Raw genomic sequence first — 24,945 nt, 5'->3', positions numbered from 1 at the left:
TCCGACCGCAAGGCACTACAGAGGGTAGTGCGTACGGCCCAGTACATCACTGGGGCCAGCTTCCTTTCATCCAGGACCTCTATACCAGACAGTGTCAGAGGAAGGCCCTAAAAATTGCCAAAGATTCCAGCCAGCCTAGTCATAGACTGTTCTCTCTGCTACCGCACGGCAACCGGTAACAGAGTGTCAAGTCTAGGTCCAAAAGGTTTCTTAACAGCTTCTATCCCCAAGCCATAAGACTCCTGAACAGCTAATCAAATGGATCCCCGGACTCTTTGCATTGACCATTGAACTTTTTCTTATCTCTCTGGATTACAACCAAATTATGATACATGTACTATATTACGTATTGGATCACTAAAAAATATATAACTTTTAGATTTACCAATAATAAGGTCTGACGGTGATGTGGATATACTCAGTATTCATATCCTGAAATAAATAAATAATCTCACTACAATACATTTTAGTAGAAAGTTAGCAAAAAAAGGAAATACCAGTGTATTTGTTGAACAATCACCCTTATTAACTCTTTAGTCATATCCCAGTTTACCTATTTTCTTATGGCCTTGCCTACACCTAGCGACCTGTTTTTTTTAAAATTATATGCGCAAAAAAATATTCCATTTTATTTGGAATGGCAAGCCAGTCCAAATTAAACAGGCCTATTTATATAATGAATATGAATTTGGAGGATATAAATTATTAAATATTAGCATTAGACCTCTCACTAAAGGCTTCAGTCATAAAAAGTTATACTTAAATCCGAACTGGTTCTCTTGCAGATTAGTAAGAATCTCTCGCCCCATGGTCAAGAATGTCCCTTTTCCCTTTATTCAGATTACAACCTCTTACTTTCAGTTATTTGAAAGTGAAATCATCTCCAAATTATATAAACTATTTTTTTTAAAGCCATAGAAAGTTGGTTGCAATTTCAGTTGAAATAAATAAAACAGATAAACATTATTTTTGGAATAAAAGTAAAATAAAAGGTATAATCTTTGTAAATGATATCATAAATAGGACTGGAGGAGTTATGTCACACATGCAGCTAACAAAAATATATGTAAATGTCTGCTCTACCCAAAATTACAACCAACTAACTACAGCATTACCGAAAAAGTGGTTAAAGAAAATTGTGACAAATAAAAAAAGTACACCAGTTTAATTTTAAGGACCAAAAAATGTACAGTTATGCCATATAGATTGCAAAATAATTAGGAAATGATTTTGATTTACCGATTCCATGGCACATGGTTTATGAACTGATACGCAAAACGACGCCATATTCAAAACATAGAATTTTTAAATTATTATAAAAAAATGTTTTGCAATCAATAGAATGTTATATACTGTATATGGGGGATACAACCATCCCAGCTCTGCAGATTTTGTTTGTGAAGAAACAGAATCATTAGATCATTATTTTGGTACTGTTCATATGTAGCTTGTTTTTGGTCGCAGGTCCAGGAATGGCTGAAGAATTGCAATGTTTATCTGGAGCTAACTCTGCAAATAGCACTGCTGGGTGATTTGAAAAGTCATAGTCAATCGATCAATAACATAATAATACTTTCAGCAAAAAAATGTATCTTTAATTTACAATCTGTAGAAACTATGAGAATAGAAAGGTTCAGAAGTTTTGTGAAACTAAAAAAAAATCTGTGTGTGTGTGTGTATTTACAAAACATATATATTGAGGATTGGAAATGATGCAGACAATTACATTGATGGAAGCTTCAATCTATCTGCAATATTAAAGCTGATCTAGCCCCTAAAGAAATAACAATTTCTAACACTGATGTCGGGGCCTTGACAAACTGAATAGTGAGTAAGTGATGACCATGAAAACACACAAGACTATGTTCAACAAGTACAGATGTAGGATCATAATTTGATCACTCTTTTGTTGCTGAGAATGTTTATGCTCAGCAGGTAATGCAAACTTGTAGCGTATTTGAGTGCATTCATTTCCACTTTGAAATTTTAGACTTGATTTGCCGTAACAAAAAATGTATCAACTCCTACAAAAAATGTCCATTAATTATAATCTACATAATAATTCACATTATTTTCCTGCTGTAGCAAACTGGCCCAAATTAATATCCTACATCTATATATTATTCGTCTGGCTCTATCTAGCTCTATTTGTGATACTTTACCTTGCCTCACTGGCTTACAAGCGTGCTAGGTAATCAATCCTGATGACATCTAAGAAATTGGAGTTAATAACCATCTGATGAGGTGTTTTGTTAACTTGCACGATCTGCATTTGAAGTTGCATGTGATCGTATCCACTGCTAGGTAAACAGAGGTTTCTGATGACGAACTGCACGCGCAGCTTTTCATGACGCGGCCGGGAAATGGGTCTACTCAAGTGCATGCACATACAGTACTTTGGTACAAGCTTTAGAATGTCTCTCTATTTTCCGGGATGCACTCTCTCGAAACTGTTAGTAGCAGGTGGAGCCCATAGCAAGTGTCTGAAGACAACCATAAATAGTCTTACGTGTCCATGTTTTGGTGCGTGGAGGCGGGGGTTGTGGGGGGGTAGTCGGGGGGGAGGGGCGTGGCAGGGCCCAGGGGTGTGTCCACCATACAGAGAGCCTTGTTGTCTGGACTGGTAGTTCATTGAGTTGGAGTAACCCATTGATGGACTACAATACACGAGACAAGAGACAGGGGTATCATAAACAGTTTTTATCATCATGATGTTTCAGAATATTACACTGATCACAGGTTATGTTACTGATTAAAACTGATGTTAACATTTCGTTGGGAAAGTACGCATTTCAATACAAAGTGACTGATACCAAAGAATGTAAAGTAGTGTTGCGTTATAGATTATAGTATTCTGGTTCCTGACCTCGTGACAGACATATGTCCGTAGACCGTAGGAGCTGGCTCCTTTGGGTCAGCAGCGTGAGTACAGTGTAATATAGTATAGTATCGTGTAATACATTGTGGTGTATATGTCATAGCGAAGTATAGTGTAGGGTTCCTGCTCCTGACCTCATGGCACCCACAGACAGATGTCCGTAGGAGCTGGCTCCGTTGGGTCCACAACGTGAGTTGACGAAGGCCACCAGGGAGTTAGGAGAGGTCCTGATGACCGTCTGTAGGTCCACGCTGGCGTCAGACAGCGGAGAGATGGACAAGGCACGCTTCTTACTCAGCTTCAGCATGGAGCGAGGCGTTGAGAACCGCGAGCCTGGGGAGGCGAAAGGAGGAGGGGGGAGAGAAAAGAGGAGACAGGGAGTGGGGGAGATAGAGAGGATTGGGAGGTAAAGGATGGGTGAGGCGAGGAGATGAGGAGCAGAGAGGGGGCATTGCAACGGAAAACATTTTAAAGCGTTTTGCAGCGGATATAAACACGATCCAGTTCTTTTCTTACCGTCTCCCACATGGTCTAATCCCTGTCCGTGGGGGAAGCCGTGGTGGGATGACATGAGGTTGTTGTGACAGTAGGGTGTGCTATTACCACCTGGACAAACACAAGAGGATAAGAATTATTACATTATTACAGGCTTTAGAACACAGCCATACTGACTCCTGAGGGACCGGAGCATCATGAAGAGGTTTCTTCAGTTTTTTTCTCAATTCATCAGAGTCGGGAGGAATGGAGAAAATACTGATTGAGATAGAGCCTGTCTTTGGTTATAATGAGGGTAAGGTCAAGAAGTGTTTCACGTGGCGCAGGACTGTTGACTCACCGTCGGAGGACTGATTCATGCTGCGGTGTCCCATCATGCTGTGCAGTGGGGGAGCCAGAGGGGGTCGCATGTACTGGTCCATGGGGTTGACAACGGAGTTAGGATTGATTCTGGGGTTAGGGGTCATTGGGTTGTACATGTTCCTGCAGTCCTGAGGATGGCCGTTGTGGAGCGGAGCGTGCAGGGATGACACTTCACTGTAGGGAGACCTTCCTGAAGGAGCAAGGCTAGACATACAGACAGACATTGACAGAGAGACATACAGAGAGACATTCAGACAGACATGCAAAAAGACATAGAAATACAGACAGAGAGGCATCGAGAGGGACATAGACGTACATAGAAAGCAACATACCCATACAGACATTCAGTACAAAGAGACCAAGATATCAGGGTCTTAGTCACTCCAATGTAAGGGTGAACCAAGTTAAAGTATGGCTTGTACGTTCTCTAAGTCAGTATTCTTCAATTCTGGTCCTTTTAGCCTAACACTAACCCACCTGATTCAGCTAGTCAAGGTTGTGATCATACGTTGATTGGTTTCATCAGCTGTGTTTAGTGCTGGGCTAGGACAAAAGCCTGCACACCTGGAGTGAAGAACAGTGATCTAAACCAGTGTTTCCCAAACTCGGTCCCGGGGGCACCCACTGGGTGAAGGTTTTGGTTTGTGCCCTAACACTACACAGCTAATTCATTTTTTTGTAAGATTAACAATACAAAACATACACATACAAACGACAACATACAGATGCACACAAACATCCACAACATCACCCCTGCCCAGACCCACCTGCTCACACCCCCATCTCCAGCGCCCGCATCACTCTCCGCCACATGGCCTTAAACTGCACCATTTTGTTTCTCTCTGATGCACACGCACTTCCAACATTTAGATAATAAAGCATTGACCTTTCCATTGTGTTAACGATGGAGGATTGGTTGATTTCTAGTTTTTAAGTATATGTTTTTTCAAGATGATTGATGAGAAAAGTATTGTCCAACCCATCGGGGACCTCACTGCAACCCCATATGCCATGTCTTGAAATATGCAGACATATTAATTAAAAGTACATTTAGATTTTAATACTTATGACAGCTAACCCAAACCCACCCATAACCTTTGGACTTAAAAGCATTCCCAGAAGTTATGGATTTTTAAGTCATCGTTAGTTTTACACTTAAGATATGACACTGATGTTGTGCTAAAGAATTTGTGAATTTTGTCTCTTGTGTAACACATTCTATGCATTAGTTTATACTGGATTGAGCTAACGTAGGCTAATGTGATTAGCATGAGGTTGTAAGTAACAAGATAATTTCCCAGGACATAGACATATCTGATATTGGCAGAAAGCTTAAATTCTTGTTCTTCTAACTGCACTGTCCAATTTACAGTAGCTATTACAGTGAAATAATACCATGCTATTGTTTGAGGAGAATGAACAGTTATGAACTTGAAAATGTAAAATGCACATTTAGGCAGTCTTGATACAACATTTTGAACAGGAATGCAAATGGTTCATTGGATCAGTCTAAAACTTTGCACTGCTGCCATCTAGTGGACAAAATCCAAACTGTGCCTGGGCTGGCATAATATACTGCTCAAAAAAATAAAGGGAACACTTAAACAACACATCCTAGATCTGAATGAAAGAAATTATCTTATTAAATACTTTTTTCTTTACATAGTTGAATGTGCTGACAACAAAATCACACAAAATTAATCAATGGAAATCCAATTTATCAACCAATGGAGTTCTGGATTTGGAGTCACACTCAAAATTAAAGTGGAAAACCACACTACAGGCTGATCCAACTTTGATGTAATGTCCTTAAAACAAGTCAAAATGAGGCTCAGTAGTGTGTGTGGCCTCCACGTGCCTGTATGACCTCCCTACAACGCCTGGGCATGCTCCTGATGAGGTGGCGGATGGTCTCCTGAGGGATCTCCTCCCAGACCTGGACTAAAGCATCCATCAACTCCTGGACAGTCTGTGGTGCAACGTGGCGTTGGTGGATGGAGCAAGACATGATGTCCCAGATGTGCTCAATTGGATTCAGGTCTGGGGAACGGGCGGGCCAGTCCATAGCATCAATGCCTTCCTCTTGCAGGAACTGCTGACACGCCACATGAGGTCTAGCATTGTCTTGCATTAGGAGGAACCCAGGGCCAACCGCACCAGCATATGGTCTCACAAGGGGTCTGAGGATCTCATCTCGGTACCTAATGGCAGTCAGGCTACCTCTGGCGAGCCCATGGAGGGCTGTGCGGCCCCCCAAAGAAATGCCACCCCACACCATGACTGACCCACCTCCAAACCGGTCATGCTGGAGGATGTTGCAGGCAGCAGAACGTTCTCCACGGCGTCTCCAGACTGTCACGTCTGTCACGTGCTCAGTGTGAACCTGCTTTCATCTGTGAAGAGCACAGGGCGCCAGTGGCGAATTTGCCAATGTTGGTGTTCTCTGGCAAATGCCAAACGTCCTGCACGGTGTTGGGCTGTAAGCTCAACCCCCACCTGTGGACGTCGGGCCCTCATACCACCCTCATGGAGTCTGTTTCTGACCGTTTGAGCAGACACATGCACATTTGTGGCCTGCTGGAGGTCATTTTGCAGGGCTCTGGCAGTGCTTCTCCTGCTCCTCCTTGCACAAAGGCGGAGGTAGCGGTCCTGCTGCTGGGTTGTTGCCCTCCTACGGCCTCCTCCACGTCTCCTGATGTACTGGCCTGTCTCCTGGTAGCGCCTCCGTGCTCTGGACACTACGCTGACAGACACAGCAAACCTTCTATCCACAGCTCGCATTGATGTGCCATCCTGGATGAGCTGCACTACCTGAGCCACTTGTGTGGGTTGTAGACTCCGTCTCATGCTACCACTAGAGTGAAAGCACCGCCAGCATTCAAAAGTGACCAAAACATCAGCCAGGAAGCATAGGAACTGAGAAGTGGTCTGTGGTCCCCACCTGCAGAACCACTCCTTTATTGGGGGTGTCTTGCTAATTGCCTTTATTTCCACCTGTTGTCTATTCCATTTGCACAACAGCATGTGAAATTTACTGTCAATCAGTGTTGCTTCCTAAGTGGACAGTTTGATTTCACAGAAGTGTGATTGACTTGGAGTTACATTGTGTTGTTTATGTGTTCCCTTTATTTTTTTGAGCAGTGTATATTATGGCCTTCCTCTTGCATTTCAAAGATGATGGTACAAAAGAACGCATGTATTTTTCTTTGTATTATCTTTTACCAGCTCTAATGTGTTATATTCTCCTACATTAATTGAACAAACTTCAAAGTGTTTCCTTTCAAATGGTATCAAGAATATGCATATCCTTGCTTCAGGTCCTGAGCTACAGGCAGTTAGATTTGGGTATGTTATTTTAGACGAAAATGTAAAAAAAGGGCCGGATCCTTAAGAGGTTTTACGAGTACATTTTAGTTAACTGTAATTTCGTTTGTTATGTTCCAACATTCCCTACATCTTGTGCCAATATCAGTTATTTTTAAGTCTTGGTTCCAATAGTTTCTATATTTTTCTAAGAGACTGTCAGTTGGATATGCACTCTGCAAGGTTTTGTATATCTTCCCTATCATATGAACATCCTTCTCTGACTCAAATAGGATTCCCTCAAGTTTGCTCTGATGTCCAAACGATTTCAAATAGAAACCTTTAAGTTGCATGTATGAAAATACATTGGTCAGAAGTTGTTAATGTTCTTAGCTTTATCCTTTGAAAATAGACACGCATGCTCATCCCCAGAATCTTTTCACCTATCTTCAATATGTACCCATTGTTCCTCTTTAGTGCATTTAACTACATTGCCTTCAAAAAGTATTCACACCCCTTGACTTTTTCCACATTTTGTTGTATTACAGCCTGAATTTAAAAGGGATAAAATTCAAAATAGCCCATAATGTCGCAGTGGAATAATGCTTTTCAATTTGTTTTACAATTTAATAAAAAATGAAAAGCTAAAATGTCTTGAGTCAATAAGTATTTAACCCCTTTGTTATGGCAAGCCTAAATAAGTTCAGGAGTAAAATATGCTTAACAAGTCACATACGTTGCATGGACTCACTCTGTGTGCAAGAATAGTGTTTAACATGATTACCTCATCTCCGTACTCCACACACACAAATATCTGTAAGGTCCATCAATCGAACAGTGAATTTCAAACACAGATTCAACCATAAAGACCTGGGAAGTTTTCCAATGCCTCGCAAAGAAGTGCACCTATTGGTAGATAGGTGAAAATGAATATCTCTTTGAGAATGGTGAAGATGTTGATTGCTCTTTGGATGGTGTATCACTACACCCAGTCACTACAAAGATACAGGTGTCCTTCCTAACTAAGTTTCCAGAGAGGAAGGAAACCGCTCAGGGATTTCACCATGAGGCAAATTATGACTTTAAAACAGTTACAGAGTTTAACGGCTGTAATAGGAGAAAATTGAGGATGGATCAACAACACTGTAGTTACTCCACAATACTAACCCAATTGACAGAGTGAAAAGAAGGAAGCTTGTACAGAATAAAATACTGTATTCCAAAACATGCATCCTGTTTGTAACAAGGCACTGAAGTAATACTGCAAAAATGTGGAAAAGCAATTCACTTTTGGTCCTGAATACCAGTGTTGGAAAATGTACCCAATTGTCATACTTGAGTAACAGAAAAGATACCTAAATAGAAAAGGACTCAAGTAAAAGTAACCCAGAAAAATACTACTTCAGTAAAAGTTAAAGTATTTGGTTTTAAATATACTTAAGTATCAAAAGTAAATGGAATTGCTAAAATATACTACCAACAGTATCAAAAGTAAAAGTATAAATCATTTCAAAATCCTTATATTAAAATCCTTAAGAGTCTATTGATGCACCCGTGCGTCAATCTAAGTAACATAATAAAAAAATCCCCATAAAAATCTGTCAGTTTAAGATAGAGATATCAGGTTTTTTTGCATGGGCTGCGTCTCAATCGACCGCATCTGCGGTGGAAGGCGGCAGAGCTACAGTGGTGTTTGTCAGACCATGAGACATACCGAAAATTGGTCTTCTCATGAAAACATCTGCAGCGTCTGAACGGTTTGGCCTACAAACTATTAATAAAGGGTTAAATATCAAAATATAGGGTTAAATGTCAAAAAACATGTATATTTCCAGAGCTTTCTTATCTCCTAGATATAGGACAGACACTTCAAAACCTTAATTGTGATTCATTTGTTTTACTGTCTGTGTTGCCATTTATGAATGTGTTATTCAATGATTTCTATGGGCTACAGTAGCAGTAAAAGCCAAAATAATTTTTAGAATAATATTTTACTATTTTTTATATACCTAAAGGGCTCGTAAAATTCCAAATGAAATAGCTAAATAATCCATGGTATGACCATCTTAAAATAATTGCATATGTTAGCTTAGCACCTGCTACCATACCCCGTTCAAAGGCACTTAGATTTTTTTGTCTTGCCCACTCATCCTCTGAATGGCACACATACACAATCCATGTCTCAATTGTCTCAAGGCTTAAAAATCCTTCTTTAACCTGTCTCCTCCCCTTCATCTACACTGATTGAATATGATTTAACAAGTGACATCAATAAGGGATCATAGCTTTCACCTGGATTCACCTGGTTAGTCTGTCATGGAAAGAGAAGGTGTTCTTAATGTTTTGTGTATGGCACAAGTAAAAGCCCTGGGAGGCGAGTTGATACAATTCCAAGTCTGGAAGTTTAAAACCACCCTCAGATTCCAAGTCTGGAAGGTTAAAACCACCCTCAGACTTAGGAAGATGTCAGACTTTGCTTTTCATTCTATGAGTTTTATTTGCCCATATAAAGTATGTTATGACCGAGTATACTTTTTGAAAGAATGTCTTCAGTGAGCTAATTGGTAATACAGAGAATAAATATAAAAACTTCGGGAGCCATGTAATTCTGAAGAGGTTTATTCAAGCATTCATTTTGTTGAGTAATGGGATGAAGTTATCTTTATTTATACAACGGGTGAGTCTAATCCTGGATGCTGATTGGTTAAAACCGCATTCCAGCTGGCGTCTATTGCACAAGTTACCACCGGCTAAAGCTATGATGTTGAAATGCCTATTTTATGTTCCATCTGACAGCGCAATCCACTGTCTCATTTGCCCGGCCAGACAATTTATGAACTTGATCTCCACTGTAAAAAGCATCTAGATATTATCTCCCATTTCCTTTAGATTAGCAATTAGTTTTCAGTAGCGAACATTTGTATAAACCTTGCTGCCTGTCTCTCTGACATTTGCAACATTGTTTCAGTATTGAAATTCGATCTCCAGCTGTCCCACCAAAAGACCAGCCGGCTTGGGTAGCAACCATAGATTTGTGTCAGGACTGTATCTTGTGGAAGGATGAAATTGTATGAATGAATTCATTAACATAATTCTTATTTGAATATGTTGGTAACCCGTTGTATAAAAATGATAATGCACTCAAAGTCGGTGTTTGGAGGATATATTGGCACGTTTTGACTTTGTCTCGGGCCTAACAAAACCCCTGCCAATATATCCTCCAATCACGGCTTTTGGGCATCATCAATAAAATATTTGTTTCTTGTTGTCACTTATTAAGCATCCTAAGTATTTGATATTTTTTGTGGTCCACTTAAAAAATTGTTGTAGATAATGAGTTATTCTTTTTCTTTTTCCTATTGCCATTATTTCCGGGGGTTTTTCACATTCATTTTATATCCTGATATTTTAGAGTATTCTGAAAATATTTTTTGCAAGGAGGGCATTGAGTTTCAATAAGTTTAGTTTACATTCATGTTTACCAATACTGATACCTGTTACGTTTGGGTCATGTCTAATTCTTTCTGTAAACGGTTTAATTGCCAGTGCAAACTAAACAGCTGATTCAAATGACCATCTCATCATCAATCTTTGATTATATAAATCTGCTGTGTAGTGCTGGGGCAAAAACCAAGGGAAACCCTGATCTGAACAGCCAAGAAATACTGCACCAATGAATTCTGAGGTGTTGTGATGTTTCCCACTCCCCACCAGATGGTGATGTACTCAAATTCACAGTAATGTTGTTATAGCTGTAGCTACTAGCTACCCAGATGGGGGTTTCCCTTCTCAGCTGGACAGACTAGGGAAGCCTAGCTGGAAAGTTCCAATGTTCTCATACTTTTCAATGTGTTCTTAACTCCCTTTTCTCACTCACTCTCTCTTTCTGGATTCAGAACTTTTCTCCACTCATGCACACACTCTCTCTTTCGCTCTCTCTTTCTCACTCCCGCTCCCATCCTGTCTTTCTTTCTCTCTCCCTATATTCCTCTCCTGTAGAGCAGACTTCATTCATCCCTGTACCTTCTAAGTCTCCCTTTCAGCTCTCTAATTCTTTCTCCACAATGTGTATTCCTCCTCCTCCTGCTTTCTCTCCCCCTTTCTCTATCCCTCTTTCTTACTCTCGAATCTGGTAGAAGTAAATTAAGCTTTTCTTTCACTCTCTCTCTCCACCTCCCTCCGATTTTTCTCCCTCTGTTTCTCTCTGCCTCCCTGTCCCCCTTTTCTCTCTCCTGCTCTCTCTTTCTCCTCTCTTTCCCACATCTTACTCCCTCCCTCCCTTTCTCTCTTCATCTCCCTCTATCCCTCTCTCCCGCTATCAGAGTAACCTGAGCAGGGTACGGTAGGGAGGGCAGTCATGCAGAGCTCAGCGGGGTCTGGCCAGCCTGTAATTAGCGAGAGAGAGAGAGATAGAGAGAGAGAGAGAGAGAGAATCTCCAAAACAATTGCAGCTTAGGCTTTTAGCTACTCAGAGGATGCCGTCTGTCTGTGAGTAGAATAAGAGTCGTCAGATTGTTTTACAGTACATATGCAGGAACGAGAGTAAATCATTCATATCTGCCTGTTTGTTAGTGTCTTTACAGTCTCTTGTACTGGCCAGTGCACCAGATTTGATTTAAAGTTCAGGGATTATGGTAGAAAAGTGTTGATAGTTTTAGGTTAGACTGGTTAGACTAAGGACAAGGAGGAGTGGCTGAAGTTGTTGTTGTTGATGGTGTTGTTGTGTTGTCTTACCCTCTGGATGGGATAGACAGGACAATTATTGACTTAATTTATTCACTTTTAGTTTTTATTTGGCATTTTGTCTTGTATGCTTGTTCTTGTTTTCTACTGTCTTTCGATTCTCTGTTTATGTGTTTTTTGTATACACACCAAAATAAAAAGTTGGTCACAAAAAATATCTTACCCTCTGGGCGGCTGGTTGGGTGTAGACTCATAATGGTACAGCCCCTGATGTGGCTGCATGTCCACTGGCATTGGGGCTCTGTCCTCTGCTCAGTGCTCTATTCTGTTCTGTGACGGAACAGGACAGCCAGCAAGCAGCCTTACGCCCTGAGGGAAAGACAACGAGAACCACCGTTAGGAGACATAAACACAACAATCACTTTTAGAACTTAGAACCACCGTTAGGAGACATTAACACAATAATCACTTTTAGAACTTAGAACCACCGTTAGGAGACATAAACACAATAATCACTTTTAGAACTTAGAACCACCGTTAGGAGACATAAACACAATAATCACTTTTAGAACTTAGAACCACCGTTAGGAGACATAAACACAATAATCACTTTTAGAACTTAGAACCACCGTTAGGAAAACCGTTAGGAAACACAACGACAGAAAACCAAAATTTGAACTTAGAACCTAGAACCTAGAATTATAACCACCGGGTGGATCCGCAGCCATCTAATGACTTCTTGAAATGTGTCTTAGGCTAGCAATAGCATTGTTCTGGAAAACACATGCTGAACTGAAATATGAATGCGTAGACACACACACACACCATTGTACTTTTTATTCACATCCACCCTGTCATAGACACACTCTCTTGTAGACACATGCTGAATCACAAACACACTTGTCTTGCCCGTACACGAGGCACAGAGTGTCTAAATGAGCTTTTTCTGATGCCACCCAAAGTGTTCGCGTGGTAAAGAAGTCCTGTGATCCTACTATTGACATGCCTGGACAGGCTATGAGAGATTAGCCTGTCTTTAGGGACACAAACAATGATTTAATGCATTAAGCTCTCGCCACACTGCCAATCTCTCTCTGTCTGTCTCCAAACTGAAGACACAGGCCAAAAGAGGCATGCTGCAGTATACAGAACCAATGGACTGTCTCTGTGTCACCAAACTGAAGAGGAATGCCACAATGGAGCCTTACCAGAAATCAAGAGATCAACAAGCATGTTTTGGGCACTGTGTGTGTGTGTGTGTGTGTGTGTGTGTGTGTGTGTGTGTGTGTGTGTGTGTGTGTGTGTGTGTGTGTGTGTGTGTGTGTGTGTGTGTGTGTGTGTGTGTGGAATTGTATGTGGGCAATTAGCCTCAGAAAGCTAGTGAGCACCTGCTCATTACAACCACCCACATCACTCCAGGTACTATTACTATTATTGCTGTAGGCTCTGGTAGGCACTTAACACAGCAATTAGTACAACATATTACAGTACACACAGAGTAGAAAGTCAGCCAACAGAGAATTTCAGGACATGAGGAACTGCCATCCATCATAGGACAGCCCATTATCAGCCTCAAAAATGTATCCTGTTACGTTTTTGCAAAAAGTTAGGCATCAACTGATTGATGCTTATGTCAACTAGCCATGCTCCCAGCAAGCTTGGCGGTGCGAATGGTAAAAAGATGAGCATCAACCAATTGACACTTATGTCAATACATTGCAGTCAATGGGAAAAGATGAGTGTCACAGGGTTGAAGCTTATTATCAATACATTTGCAGTCAATGGGAAAGGACGAGTGTCAATCTATTGACGCTTATGTCAATACATTGTTCTGGGGGAGACACTTTAAACCCAAACTGTTACAGACCTATATCCATCCTGCCCTGCCTTTCTAAAGTCTTCGAAAACCAAGTGAACAAACAGATCACCGACCATTTAGAATCTCACCGTACCTTCTCCGCTATGCAATCTGGTTTCCGAGCTGGCCACGGGTGCACCTCAGCCATGCTTAAGGTCGTAAACGATATCATAACCACCATCGATAAAAGACAGTACCGTGCAGCCGTCTTCATCGACCTGGCCAAGGCTTTCGACTCCGTCAATCACCGTATTCTTATCGGCAGACTCAACAGCCTTGGTTTCTCTAATGACTGCCTCGCCTGGTTCACTAACTACTTTTCAGATAGAGTTCAGCGTCTCAAATCGGAGGGCCTGTTGTCCGGACCTCTGGCAGTCTCTATGGGGGTGCCACAGGGTTCAATTCTCGGGCCGACTCTTTTCTCTGTATATATCAATGATGTCGCTCTTGCTGTGGGTGATTCTCTGATCCACCTCTACGCAGACAACACCATTCTGTACACTTCTGGCCCTTCTTTGGACACTGTGTTAACAAACCTCCAAACGAGCTTCGACACCATACAACACTCCTTCCGTGGCGTCCAACTGCTCATAAATGCTAGTAAAATGAAATGCATGCTCTTCAACCGATCGCTGCCCACACCCGCCCGCCCGACCAGCATCACTACTCTGGACGGTTCTGACTTAGAATATGTGGACAACTATAAATACCTAGGTGTCTGGCTAGATTGTAAACTCTCCTTCCAGACTCATATTAAGCATTTCCAATCCAAAATTAAATCTAGAATCGGCTTCCTATTTCGCAACAAAGCCTCCTTCACTCATGCTGCCAAACTGACTATCCTACCGATCCTTGACCGATCCTTGACTTACAAAATAGCCTTCAACACTCTACTCAGCAAATTGGATGCAGTCTATCACAGTGTCATCCGTTTTGTCACCAAAGCCCCATATGTTTTAATTTTTTTATTTCACCTTTATTTAACCAGGTAGGCTAGTTGAGAACAAGTTCTCATTTACAACTGTGACCTGGCCAATATAAAGCAAAGCAGTGTGACACAGACAACAACACAGAGTTACACATGGAATAACATGGAATAAACAATAAACAAGCCAATAGCACAATAAACAAGTCAATGACACAGTAGAAAAAAAGAAAGTCTATATACAGTGTGTACAAAAGGCATGAGGAGGTAGGCAATAAATAGGCCATATACTACCCACCACTCACCAAACCCACTGGCTCCAGGTCATCTATAAGTCTTTGCTAGGTATAGCCACGCCTTATCTCAGCTCACTGGTCACCATAGCAACACCCACCCATCGCACATGCTCCAGCAGGTATATTTCACTGGTCATCCCCAAAGCCAACACCTCCTTTGGCCGCCTTTCCTTCCAGTTCTCTGCTGCCAATGACTGGAACGAACTGCAAAAATCACTGAAGTTGGAGACTTATATATCTCCCTCACTAACTTTAAGCGTCAGCTGTCAGAGCAGCTTACCGATCGCTGCAGCTGTACACAGCCCATCTGTAAATAGCCCATCCAACCAACTACCTACCTCATCCCCATATTTGTTTTTGTTCTTCTGCTCTTTTGCACACCAGTATTTCTACCTGCACATCCTCATCTGCACATCTATCACTCCAGTGTAAATTGCTAAATTGTAATTACTTCACCACTATGGCCTATTTATTGCCTTACCTCCTTACTTAATTTGCACACACTGTATACAGATTTTTCTATTTGTGTTATTGAGTGTACGTTTGTTTATCCCATGTGTAACTCTGTGTTGATGTTTTTGTCGCAGTGCTTTGCTTTATCTTGGCCAGGTCGCAGTTGTAAATGAGAACTTGTTCTCATCTGGCCTACCTGGTAAATAAAGGTGAAATAAAATAAATAAACATTGCAGTCAATGTGAAAAGATGAGCATCAAACAATTGATGCTTATGTCAACATTTGTCAATGGGTCTCTCTCTTCTCTAATCCCCCTTTCCCCATCTCGCTCTTCTCGCTCTCTCCCTCCCTCTCTTCTCTTTTTCTCCCTCTGTCTCGTTCTCTCTATCGCCTCTTCTCTATCCCTCCATCTTCTTTCACACCCTCCATCCTCTCGCCCTCTCTCCCCTCCTCTCTTTCCATCCCTCTCTCTCTTCTACTCTCTCTTTCTCCCACTTATCTCCCTTCTGTCTCTCTCTTCCCTTCTTCACCCAGTCCCTCTCAAAATAGCTTCAAGAGCTTTTGTCCAAATACTGATGGACTCAACTAACAAAAGAATGGACAATCTGACCAGAGAGATCCAAGACCTTAAGAACAGTTTGCAGTTCCCCCTGGCACAGGTGGATGTCCTGAAAGAGACTTTCAGCAAGATGACAGCAAACTGTAAGTCCACGCGAGAGGACATCAATAATGTGAATCATTATTAACAATGACTTGGAAAACAGACTATCTAGAGGGACAATCCAGGAGGAATAACATTGTTGTGGATGGCATACCAGAGTCTTCACATGAGAACTGGGCCAAGTCTGAGGAGAAATCAAGAAAAATGATCACTGAAAAGCTGCAACCAGCCCAAGTAACAGACCCAGGACGATAGTGGTCAAATTCCTGAGGTTTAAGGACAAGATGGCTGTTCTGGAGAGAGCCAAGAACTTGAGAGGAACCAACATCTTCCTTAACGAGGACTACTCGGGAGATGTTCGCCAGAGGCGGATAGAACTTATCCCAGCCATGAAAGCTGCCAGAGAGCGTGGGGACATTGCTTTACATCCCCTACCATTGGCTCATTATCCACTCTCCCTCCCAAAAGACTGGGAGGAGGAGTGAGAGAGCTTAGCTTCCAGGTCAGTAGCTTAAGCACAACATCACACACACACATACACCAACTGTCACTCACAAGTGCCCGATTGACTGACTCTATTAGGCAAACCATGTTCTTGTCATGTTTTGTGTGTTTTCTTTCTTCTTCTTATGTCTATGTCCGATAAGCTACCTAGGAAAGGCCTAAAAATAGATCATATTACATCAATAACGTGCTAACATTGGATGACATTCATGTATTGGCCATCTTTGAAACTGTCTAAGATCCATTCCTTCAATGATACAGCAGTAGCAATACAAGGATATCACAACTACAGAAGAGACAGGGATGCCTATGGGGGGGGGGGGGCTCTTCTTTAGGGGTGTTGCAATCAACCTACCAGAGTATTTACAAATAGCGCAGGACCTACATCATCCACGTGTATTGATCACATTTTTACCAATGTATCCATACCCATTGGATATAGTGACCGTAGTGTAATGGTTATATCCAGAAAAACAAAAGTTCCAAAGGCTGGGACTAAAATAGTATATAAGAGATCATACAAAAGTTTTGAAATGATTCCTTTGTTGAAGATGTGAAAAATAGTTGCTGGTCTGATGTCTGTGAGAAGGAGCATCTAGAAGCAAAAGGAGTGGCTAAAGTCTGGCTGATTGGCAAACAGAAATTATGTGACTGACAAAAGAAGAAAGCTATTATTAAACTAAGATAAATTATATAAAGTATGATGGAATAAAGCCTTGGAGTACTTTAAATAAAAGTATGGGCAGAAAGACTAATTCAACGCCATCTTTCATTGAATTAGAAGGCTCAATCATCACAAAACCTTTTGATATTGCCACATATTTTAATATTTCATTGGCAAAGTAATCAAACTCAAAAAACTGTGAGCCATCGTATTCATGCATACAAGACCAAATAATGAAATAAAAACATTGTAATTTTGAATTCTGTAAAGTTAGTGTGGCAGAGGTGGAACAATTATTGTTGTCCATCAATAATAAGAAACCACCTGACATTGACAACTTAGATGGAAAGCTGCTGAGGATGGTATTGGACTATATTGCCACTCCTGTTTCTCATATCTTTAATCTGAGCCTTTGTCCTTAGACATAAATTCATTCCGCTCAGTGCCCTAACTACTGTACATGCAGTATTACATTACATTACATTTAAGTCATTTAGCAGACGCTCTTATCCAGAGCGACTTACAAATTGGTGCATTCACCTTATGATATCCAGTGGAACAACCACTTTACAATAGTGCATCTAAATCTTTTAAGGGGGGGGGGGGTTAGAAGGATTACTTTATCCTATCCCAGGTATTCCTTAAAGAGGTGGGGTTTCAGGTGTCTCCGGAAGGTGGTGATTGACTCCGCTGTCCTGGCGTCGTGAGGGAGCTTGTTCCACCATTGGGGTGCCAGAGCAGCGAACAGTTTGGACTGGGCTGAGCGGGAACCGTGCTTCCTCAGAGGTAGGGGGGCCAGCAGGCCAGAGGTGGATGAACGCAGTGCCCTTGTTTGGGTGTAGGGCCTGATCAGAGCCTGAAGGTATGAGGACACCGAGGTCCGGACCTACGTAATATATATTTTTTTTTAATAAAATATAATAATACAAATATATATTTTGTATACAATAAAGAAAATCAATTATGGGTCAACATCTGAATATAGCTCAAAGCGTTGATCAAAGCTCAGAATGCTTATATTCTTGATTTGCTTGCGTCCCCAGATTTGACCTTTTAGCAGCACATTAACCACTTTCTCAAACGGCTAACTCCGCCTTCTCGCGGCACAGTCCGAGGGCCTGAGATGTGAAACGAACTACCCCAGGTCGGAGTCAGCTCCAATAACCAACTAGAGACACTGATGACTGTGTTTAGCGATAGATGCCGGACAAAAGGCAATTTTAAAACCGTCCTGCGACTTCTGCCATGTCTGTAGACATCCCAAACAACCAAAAACATTCTATTAGAGAATCAGTGCACAACTGGTGGCTAGCAGTAACGTTGAAGGGCTCTGGCTAGTTTTACTTAGCCAGCTAGAAGGATGACGTAAGAAGCTAACGTTAAATGGAGCCTACCTCAGCAGGAGCAAAAAATAGGCTACTAAGTTCTCATAATAACTGCTTTACAGAGAGTAGGCTACTGAGACAGACAGTGATGTGGCGCTCAGTGGTGAGTCTGAGGCAGGCTGCGATGCATGCAAGAGGAAGCAGAGGAGACAGAGAGAGAGGAAGCAATCAAAGAGAGAGGTTAATACAGTGGTTCCCAAACTTGGGGTCGGGGCCCGAAGAAAATCTGTACTAATCTTATCAAACAAAATTAGGAACTTCAAAAAATACGATGTTTCAATATGAACATCTCAACATGGCCTGTCTTCCATAACGCCCTAGGCCTACATTAAAATGCAATCCAAATCTAATACGTTTTGTTTATATCCGTGATTGTTTGTCATATCTCGATCACCCTCTAGAGTTTATGGTTTACCCATTAACCACCTTTTTTTATCACTACATCACTGATATTAATGCAGAATCGTAAATAATATTCGAATAATTCACGTGAATGGGATAATACGATCATCTGTGTGCTCCATTGATGTCTGTTTGTTCGGAGCTTGATTAGTAATGCCTAGGAATACAAATGTGAACGCTATGTAATTTAAGAAAAGAGATATCTATGTAAAGAGTTGATGATTTCATGCAATTCATCATTACAACTGACTGAACAGTCGCTAATGCTACGTGTCAGTGTGAATGATTTCCCATATTTCCCCCCTTTCAGGGGTATAACATTACCATTGTATAGCTAATAGGCTATGTGTTTGTAGATGGACTGATGTGAATGAACCTACAGCAGTCAAGGTGATAATGGATGGGGTCATTTTTGCTTGTTTTTGCTGTTCTCCAAACAGCATTTTAACGTTTTTTAAAAAAAATTATTATATAAAGGACAATTCCTGGGACCACACCCTTCCGGACCACACTAAAACTCAAACCCTAGTTACAGCCCTGATTACGCTACCCAAGAATGGTAAAGTGCCCTTTATTGGTTCTAATAGCCAACCAAACAGCTTGCTGCAGGCTCTTAGCAAACTTTTGAAAATAATTGTTTGACCAGATACAATGCTATTTCTCTGTGAACAAATTACATTCAATTACAAATGAACAACATACTTTCAGCATCCTTATAGAGAAGGGCACTCAACATGTACTGCACTGACACAAATTACTGATAATTGGCAGAAAGAAATCGATAAAAAGAAAATTGTGGGATTGCAGCCTTTGATATTATTGACCATAATCTGTTATTGGAAAAACGTGTGTTATGGCTTTACATCCTCTACCATATCATGGGTTGAGAGGGTCTTCTTTAATTGAAGCTTATCTAACGTAAAGCATACAAAGTGTGGTATTCTGCAAGGCAGCTGTCTTGGTCCTTTACTGTTCTCTATTTTTACTAATGATCTACCACTAGCCTTAAACAAAGCTTCTGTTTCTATGTGCACTAATGATTCAACATGATACACAGAAGCAACCACAGCTAGTGAAATCACTGCAACCCTAAAACAAAGAGTTGCAGTCAGTTTTGGAATGGGTGGCTAGTAATAAACTAGTCCTGAACTAGAACTAAAAGCATTGCATTTGGTTAAAATCATTCCCTAAGTTCTAGACCTCAGCTGAATCTGGTAATGAATGATGTGGCTGTTGAGCAAGTTGAGGAAACTAAACTTCTTGGTGTTACATTAGATTGTAAATGGTCATAGTCAAGCCATATTGATTCAATTGTTGTAAAGATGGGAAGAGGTCTGTTTGTGATAAAGATGCTCTGCTTTTTTAACACCATATTTGACCAAACAAGTCCTGCAGGCTCTGGTTTTTATCACATCTTGACTATTGCCTGGTTATATGGTCAGGAGCTGCAAATAAGAGCATAGAAAAATCTGCTGCTGGCCCAGAACAGAGCAACACATCTTGCCTTTCACTGTAAACAGATGGCTAATATCAACAAGACGCATGCCAGTTTCACATTTGCAGTTTCACATGTACGAAAACTTTCACATGTGGAATTGCAAGTTCACGTTTGACAAACATTAACATTTGAAAATCACAATTCTCACATGTGGAATTGCATTTTCACATGTGGGGGTGAAATAGCGTTATTCTCATCACATGTGAAAAGTTGGTGTTAACATGTTGCAGTAGCAATGTTTCCACATGTGGAATAGCAAATACAGTAATTCCATTTTGTAAAATGGTTACTTAGCCTACCTGAGTATAATAATTAGAGTGAATTAAAAATAATGATTTCTTATTTCTGAACCATTCACTCCTATACTACTGTAGTCCTCCACGGTGTTGCATTGATATACATTCACTGTATACTTAGTGGTACTACTAGGGAGAGGCATTCGGAGTGTTACTTCTGCAGGCGCGGGCCTCTCTTCTTTGTACATTTGTCCGTGACCGTTGGATGAAGCCCAGTGAAAAGAAGAGAGAAATTGTCTAGCTCTCCATGTCTCCTTATTTTTTATGCTTTTTTCCGGTTTATATGCATGGTTACGTTTTCAAAATCTAGAGATAACATGTTCAACAAAACTGTTGAGTTTTCTGGTCATTTTGGTGTGTGTGTGATAGCTAGCCTTCCATTTTGTCCTAGCTAGCTATTTTTAGCTTCTGTTATTGTTAGCTGTCCATTGGTTTTTGCTGCAGACCTAAAAGGGATTTTAATGTATTTGAAAATGTGTGAATGTGTTTGCTACTGGAATGAATGTAAACAGATACTTTTACATAATATATACAGCTAACAACAACAATGCAATGTCAAAACAAATTGACATTGAGGTTAAAGCTTTATCAATTCACCTGATTTTGCACTACTTTGGACAAAATCAAGACGTCAATATTCTTAAATTTCAGCAATTTCAGCAAATTCTGCATTTGTTAAATGAAGGTTAAATAAAAAAGAAATAAAATGTGTGATTAACCGTGACTTGATTATGTATTTATTTTTCACATTTGACAGCCTTACTTTGAATTGAACAGTCAATTTTCTGAGATTGAGACAAATTTATAATAAATATACATTGGGAGACATTGGCTTCTCCCTTGGGAGACTTGAGTTCTAATCCTGCTGGTCACAAAAGCACACATATGAAACTGAGAGTATCACATGTGAAATGTTGGGAAATCACATGTCTGAGTCATGTGAAACTGCACACGTGTCTGAAAACGACACGTATTTTTTCATGTTTATTTTTGTAAGGGTATTTAGCATATGTCTACGCCAGAGAGTGTGCGTATGACAGGGTGGGGGTGTGAATGAAATTTCAATGGTTGTGCATGTGTGTGTGTCGGAGTATGTGACAGAAAATTATGTTACAGCGGGACAACTTGCCTGTATATAGAGTTAAGATTTATAGAGATGTGTGTGTGTAATAATCATTTGGTGGGTGCTCATATTTGTCATATGTTTTCTTGCATATCCCTACTCCCCCTGAGACACCCTTCAGAGAGTGGGGTTATGGCCAGGGTCAGCCATCAGTGCTTGCTCAAGGGCACAATGACAGATTTTTCACCTTGTCAGCTCAGGGATTCAAACTAGCAACCTTTGGGTTACTGGCCCAACACTCTAACCACTAGGCTACCTGCCACCCTATGTGTGCACACATGCATGTCCATGTGCGTGTGTGTGATGGCATATTTCTCTGGTGAGAGGTAGGTGGTGGGCCGTAGCAAGCTGTCTGCTTTAGATGATCGATCTCTGTCGAGGGAGGATCTGTTTTTTTACATTTTGTGTATATTTATTTATTCTAAACACATTTCCGTTTGTTGACAAAGTCAACTCTTGCAAATTATTTCAAAATACTTACTTTTATGTTCGCTAGCTAAACTGTAAACCAATCAAAACTTGTGTACTATCCATGATACTATCTCTGCTGATCAAGTCTGCCAATCACGTTATCCGCATCTAAGATAGTAGACAGCTGGTGACATCTCAACTTAGAACACAGCAACCTTGGTAATGTAGCTAGCTTGCTAGTTAGCTAGCTTGTTACAAGTAGATATGTGGCTAGCCAGCAGAAACAGATCGCTTTATCACTAGCTAACATGTCATTCTGGGACAAGCAGCGTTTTAGCTATCAGTTTATTACAATTAATAACTACAAAATCTATTGGACAAGTAGTGTAAATCTAATACAGTCATCAAGGCAGGACCCACTCATTTCATTCATCCTGACAAATAAAAAATCCCACATTATCCCTGTCAATATTTGGAGTAGGATGATTGCAGAGCACCCTCCCTCAGACTGTTAGGATGTTCATTTTCTAGCTCATAAACACATTCCATTGCTGTGATGATTTATTCATTAATTATTGTCTCTCACTTTTGTATCACATGATCTATTCATCTCTCCTGTGTCCCACTCCTAGAGATCATCCAAGTGCTATTCACCAAGCATGGTCTCATTCACTCAACTGCGAGGAGAACCATCCTACTGCACTTTGAACTAGCCCTGCTCTCACTATTTAGACTAGAGGTCGACCGATTAATCGGAATGGCAGATTAATTAGGGCCAATTTCAAGTTTTCATAACAATCGGTAATCGTCATTTTTGGACACCGATCATGGCCGATTACATTGCACTCCACGAGGAGACTGCGTGGCAGGCTGACTACCTGTTATGCGAGTGCAGCAAGGAGCCAAGGTAAGGTGCTAGCTAGCATTAAACGTATCTTATAAAAAACAATCAATCTTAACATAATCACTAGTTAACTACACATGGTTGATGATATTACTAGTTTATCTAGCTTGTCCTGCGTTGCATATAATCGATGCGGTGCCTGTTAATTTATCATTGAATCATAGCCTACTTCGCCAAACGGGTGATTTAACCTCTTAACAATCGCATTCGCGAAAAAAGCACTGTCGTTGCACCAATGTGTACCTAACCATAAACATCAACACCTTTCTTAAAATCAATACACAAGTATATATTTTTAAACCTGCATATATAGTTAATATTGCCTGCTGACATGAATTTCTTTTAACTAGGGAAATTGTGTAACTTCTCTTGCGTTCATTGCACGCAGAGTCAGGGTACATGCAACAGTTTGGGCCGCCTGGCTCGTTGCAAACTATTTTGCCAGAATTGTACGTAATTATGACATAACATTGAAGGTTGTGCAATGTAACAGGAATATTTAGACTTATGGATGCCACCTGTTAGATAAAATACAGAACGATTCCGTATTTCACTGAAAGAATAGACGTTTAGTTTTCGAAATTATAGTTTCCGGATTTGACCATATTAATGACCTAAGGCTCGTATTTCTGTGTGTTATTATGTTATAATTAAGTCTATGATTTGATATTTGATAGAGCAGTCTGACTGAGCGGTGGTAGGCAGCAGCAGGCTCGTAAGCATTCATTCAAACAGCACTTTCGTGGGTTTGCGATCAGCTCTTCGCTGTGCTTCAAGCATTGAGCTGTTTATGACTTCAAGCCTATCAACTCCCGAGATTAGGCTGGTGTAACCGATGTGAAATGGCTAGCTAGTTAATGGGGTGCGTGCTAATAGCGTTTCAATCGGTGACGTCACTCGCTCTGAGACCTTGTAGTAGTTGTTCCCCTTGCTCTGCAAGGGCCGGAGGTTTTGTGGAGCGATGGGTAACAATGCTTCGAGGGTGGCTGTTGTCGATGTGTTCCTGGTTCGAGCCCAGGTAGGGGCGAGGAGAGGGACGGAAGCTATACTATTACACTGGCAATACTAAAGTGCCTATAAGAACATCCAATAGTCCAAGGTATATGAAATACAAATGGTATAGAGAGAAATAGTCCTATAATTCCTATAATAACTACAACCTAAAACTTCTTACCTGGGAATATTGAAGACTCATGTTAAAAGGAACCACCAGCTTTCATATGTTCTCATGTGCTGAGCAAGGAACTAAAACGTTAGCTTTTTTACATGGCACATATTGCACTTTTACTTTCTTCTCCAACACTTTGTTTTTGCATTATTTAAACCAAATTGAACATGTTTCATTATTTATTTGAGGCTAAATTGATTTTATTGATGTATTATATTAAGTTAAAATAAAAGTGTTCATTCAGTATTGTTGTAATTGTCATTATTACAAATAAATAAACAAATAAAATCGGCCGATTAATCGGTATCGGCGGTATTTTTGGGGGGGACACCCAATAATCGGCATCGGCGCTGAAAAATCACAATAGGTTGACCTCTAATTTAGACATTGGGACATCATATGCCTGTTGTCTTTTCTTTGTGGGTTTTGTCTTACACAGTCTTGTCAGGGTAGCAGGTAGCCTAGCCAACTATCTGGAAAATCTGTCGATTTGCCGTCGAGCAAGGCACTTAACCCTAGCTATGAGCATCTGCTAAATGTCTAAATCACATTGGAGACCAGGGTGGGATCCTTCCAAAATGCCAATGGGGCACCACCTACCTCTCTCCAGAGAGAAGCATGTGTTGATGACAGTTCTACAGTCTCCATCAGAGGCCCAGGCTTTTGGCATAGAT

The 24,945-nt window shown here is 40.8% G+C and overlaps 1 protein-coding gene across 1 annotated transcript in view; it reads right to left on the bottom strand.

Moving 5' to 3' along the window:
• gli1 (GLI family zinc finger 1) overlaps positions 1 to 24,945 on the bottom strand; it is a 124,819-nt gene that overhangs the window by 38,080 nt on the left and 61,794 nt on the right. The window contains exons 2-6 of the mRNA XM_029695031.1: positions 11,946 to 12,091; positions 3,714 to 3,940; positions 3,395 to 3,484; positions 3,013 to 3,211; positions 2,510 to 2,657 (exon numbers count right to left, since the gene is read on the bottom strand). Of these exons, the coding sequence (XP_029550891.1) occupies positions 2,510 to 2,657; positions 3,013 to 3,211; positions 3,395 to 3,484; positions 3,714 to 3,940; positions 11,946 to 12,016 (735 nt within the window). The 5' untranslated portion in view covers positions 12,017 to 12,091. The remainder of the gene's footprint in view (positions 1 to 2,509; positions 2,658 to 3,012; positions 3,212 to 3,394; positions 3,485 to 3,713; positions 3,941 to 11,945; positions 12,092 to 24,945) is intronic.

The sequence above is a fragment of the Salmo trutta genome, chromosome 16 (assembly GCF_901001165.1).
Source record: "Salmo trutta chromosome 16, fSalTru1.1, whole genome shotgun sequence".
NCBI classification, from domain to species: Eukaryota; Metazoa; Chordata; class Actinopteri; order Salmoniformes; family Salmonidae; genus Salmo; species Salmo trutta.
The sequence above is the reverse complement of the archived record's forward strand: the minus strand, read 5'-3'. Positions and strand labels throughout refer to the sequence as shown.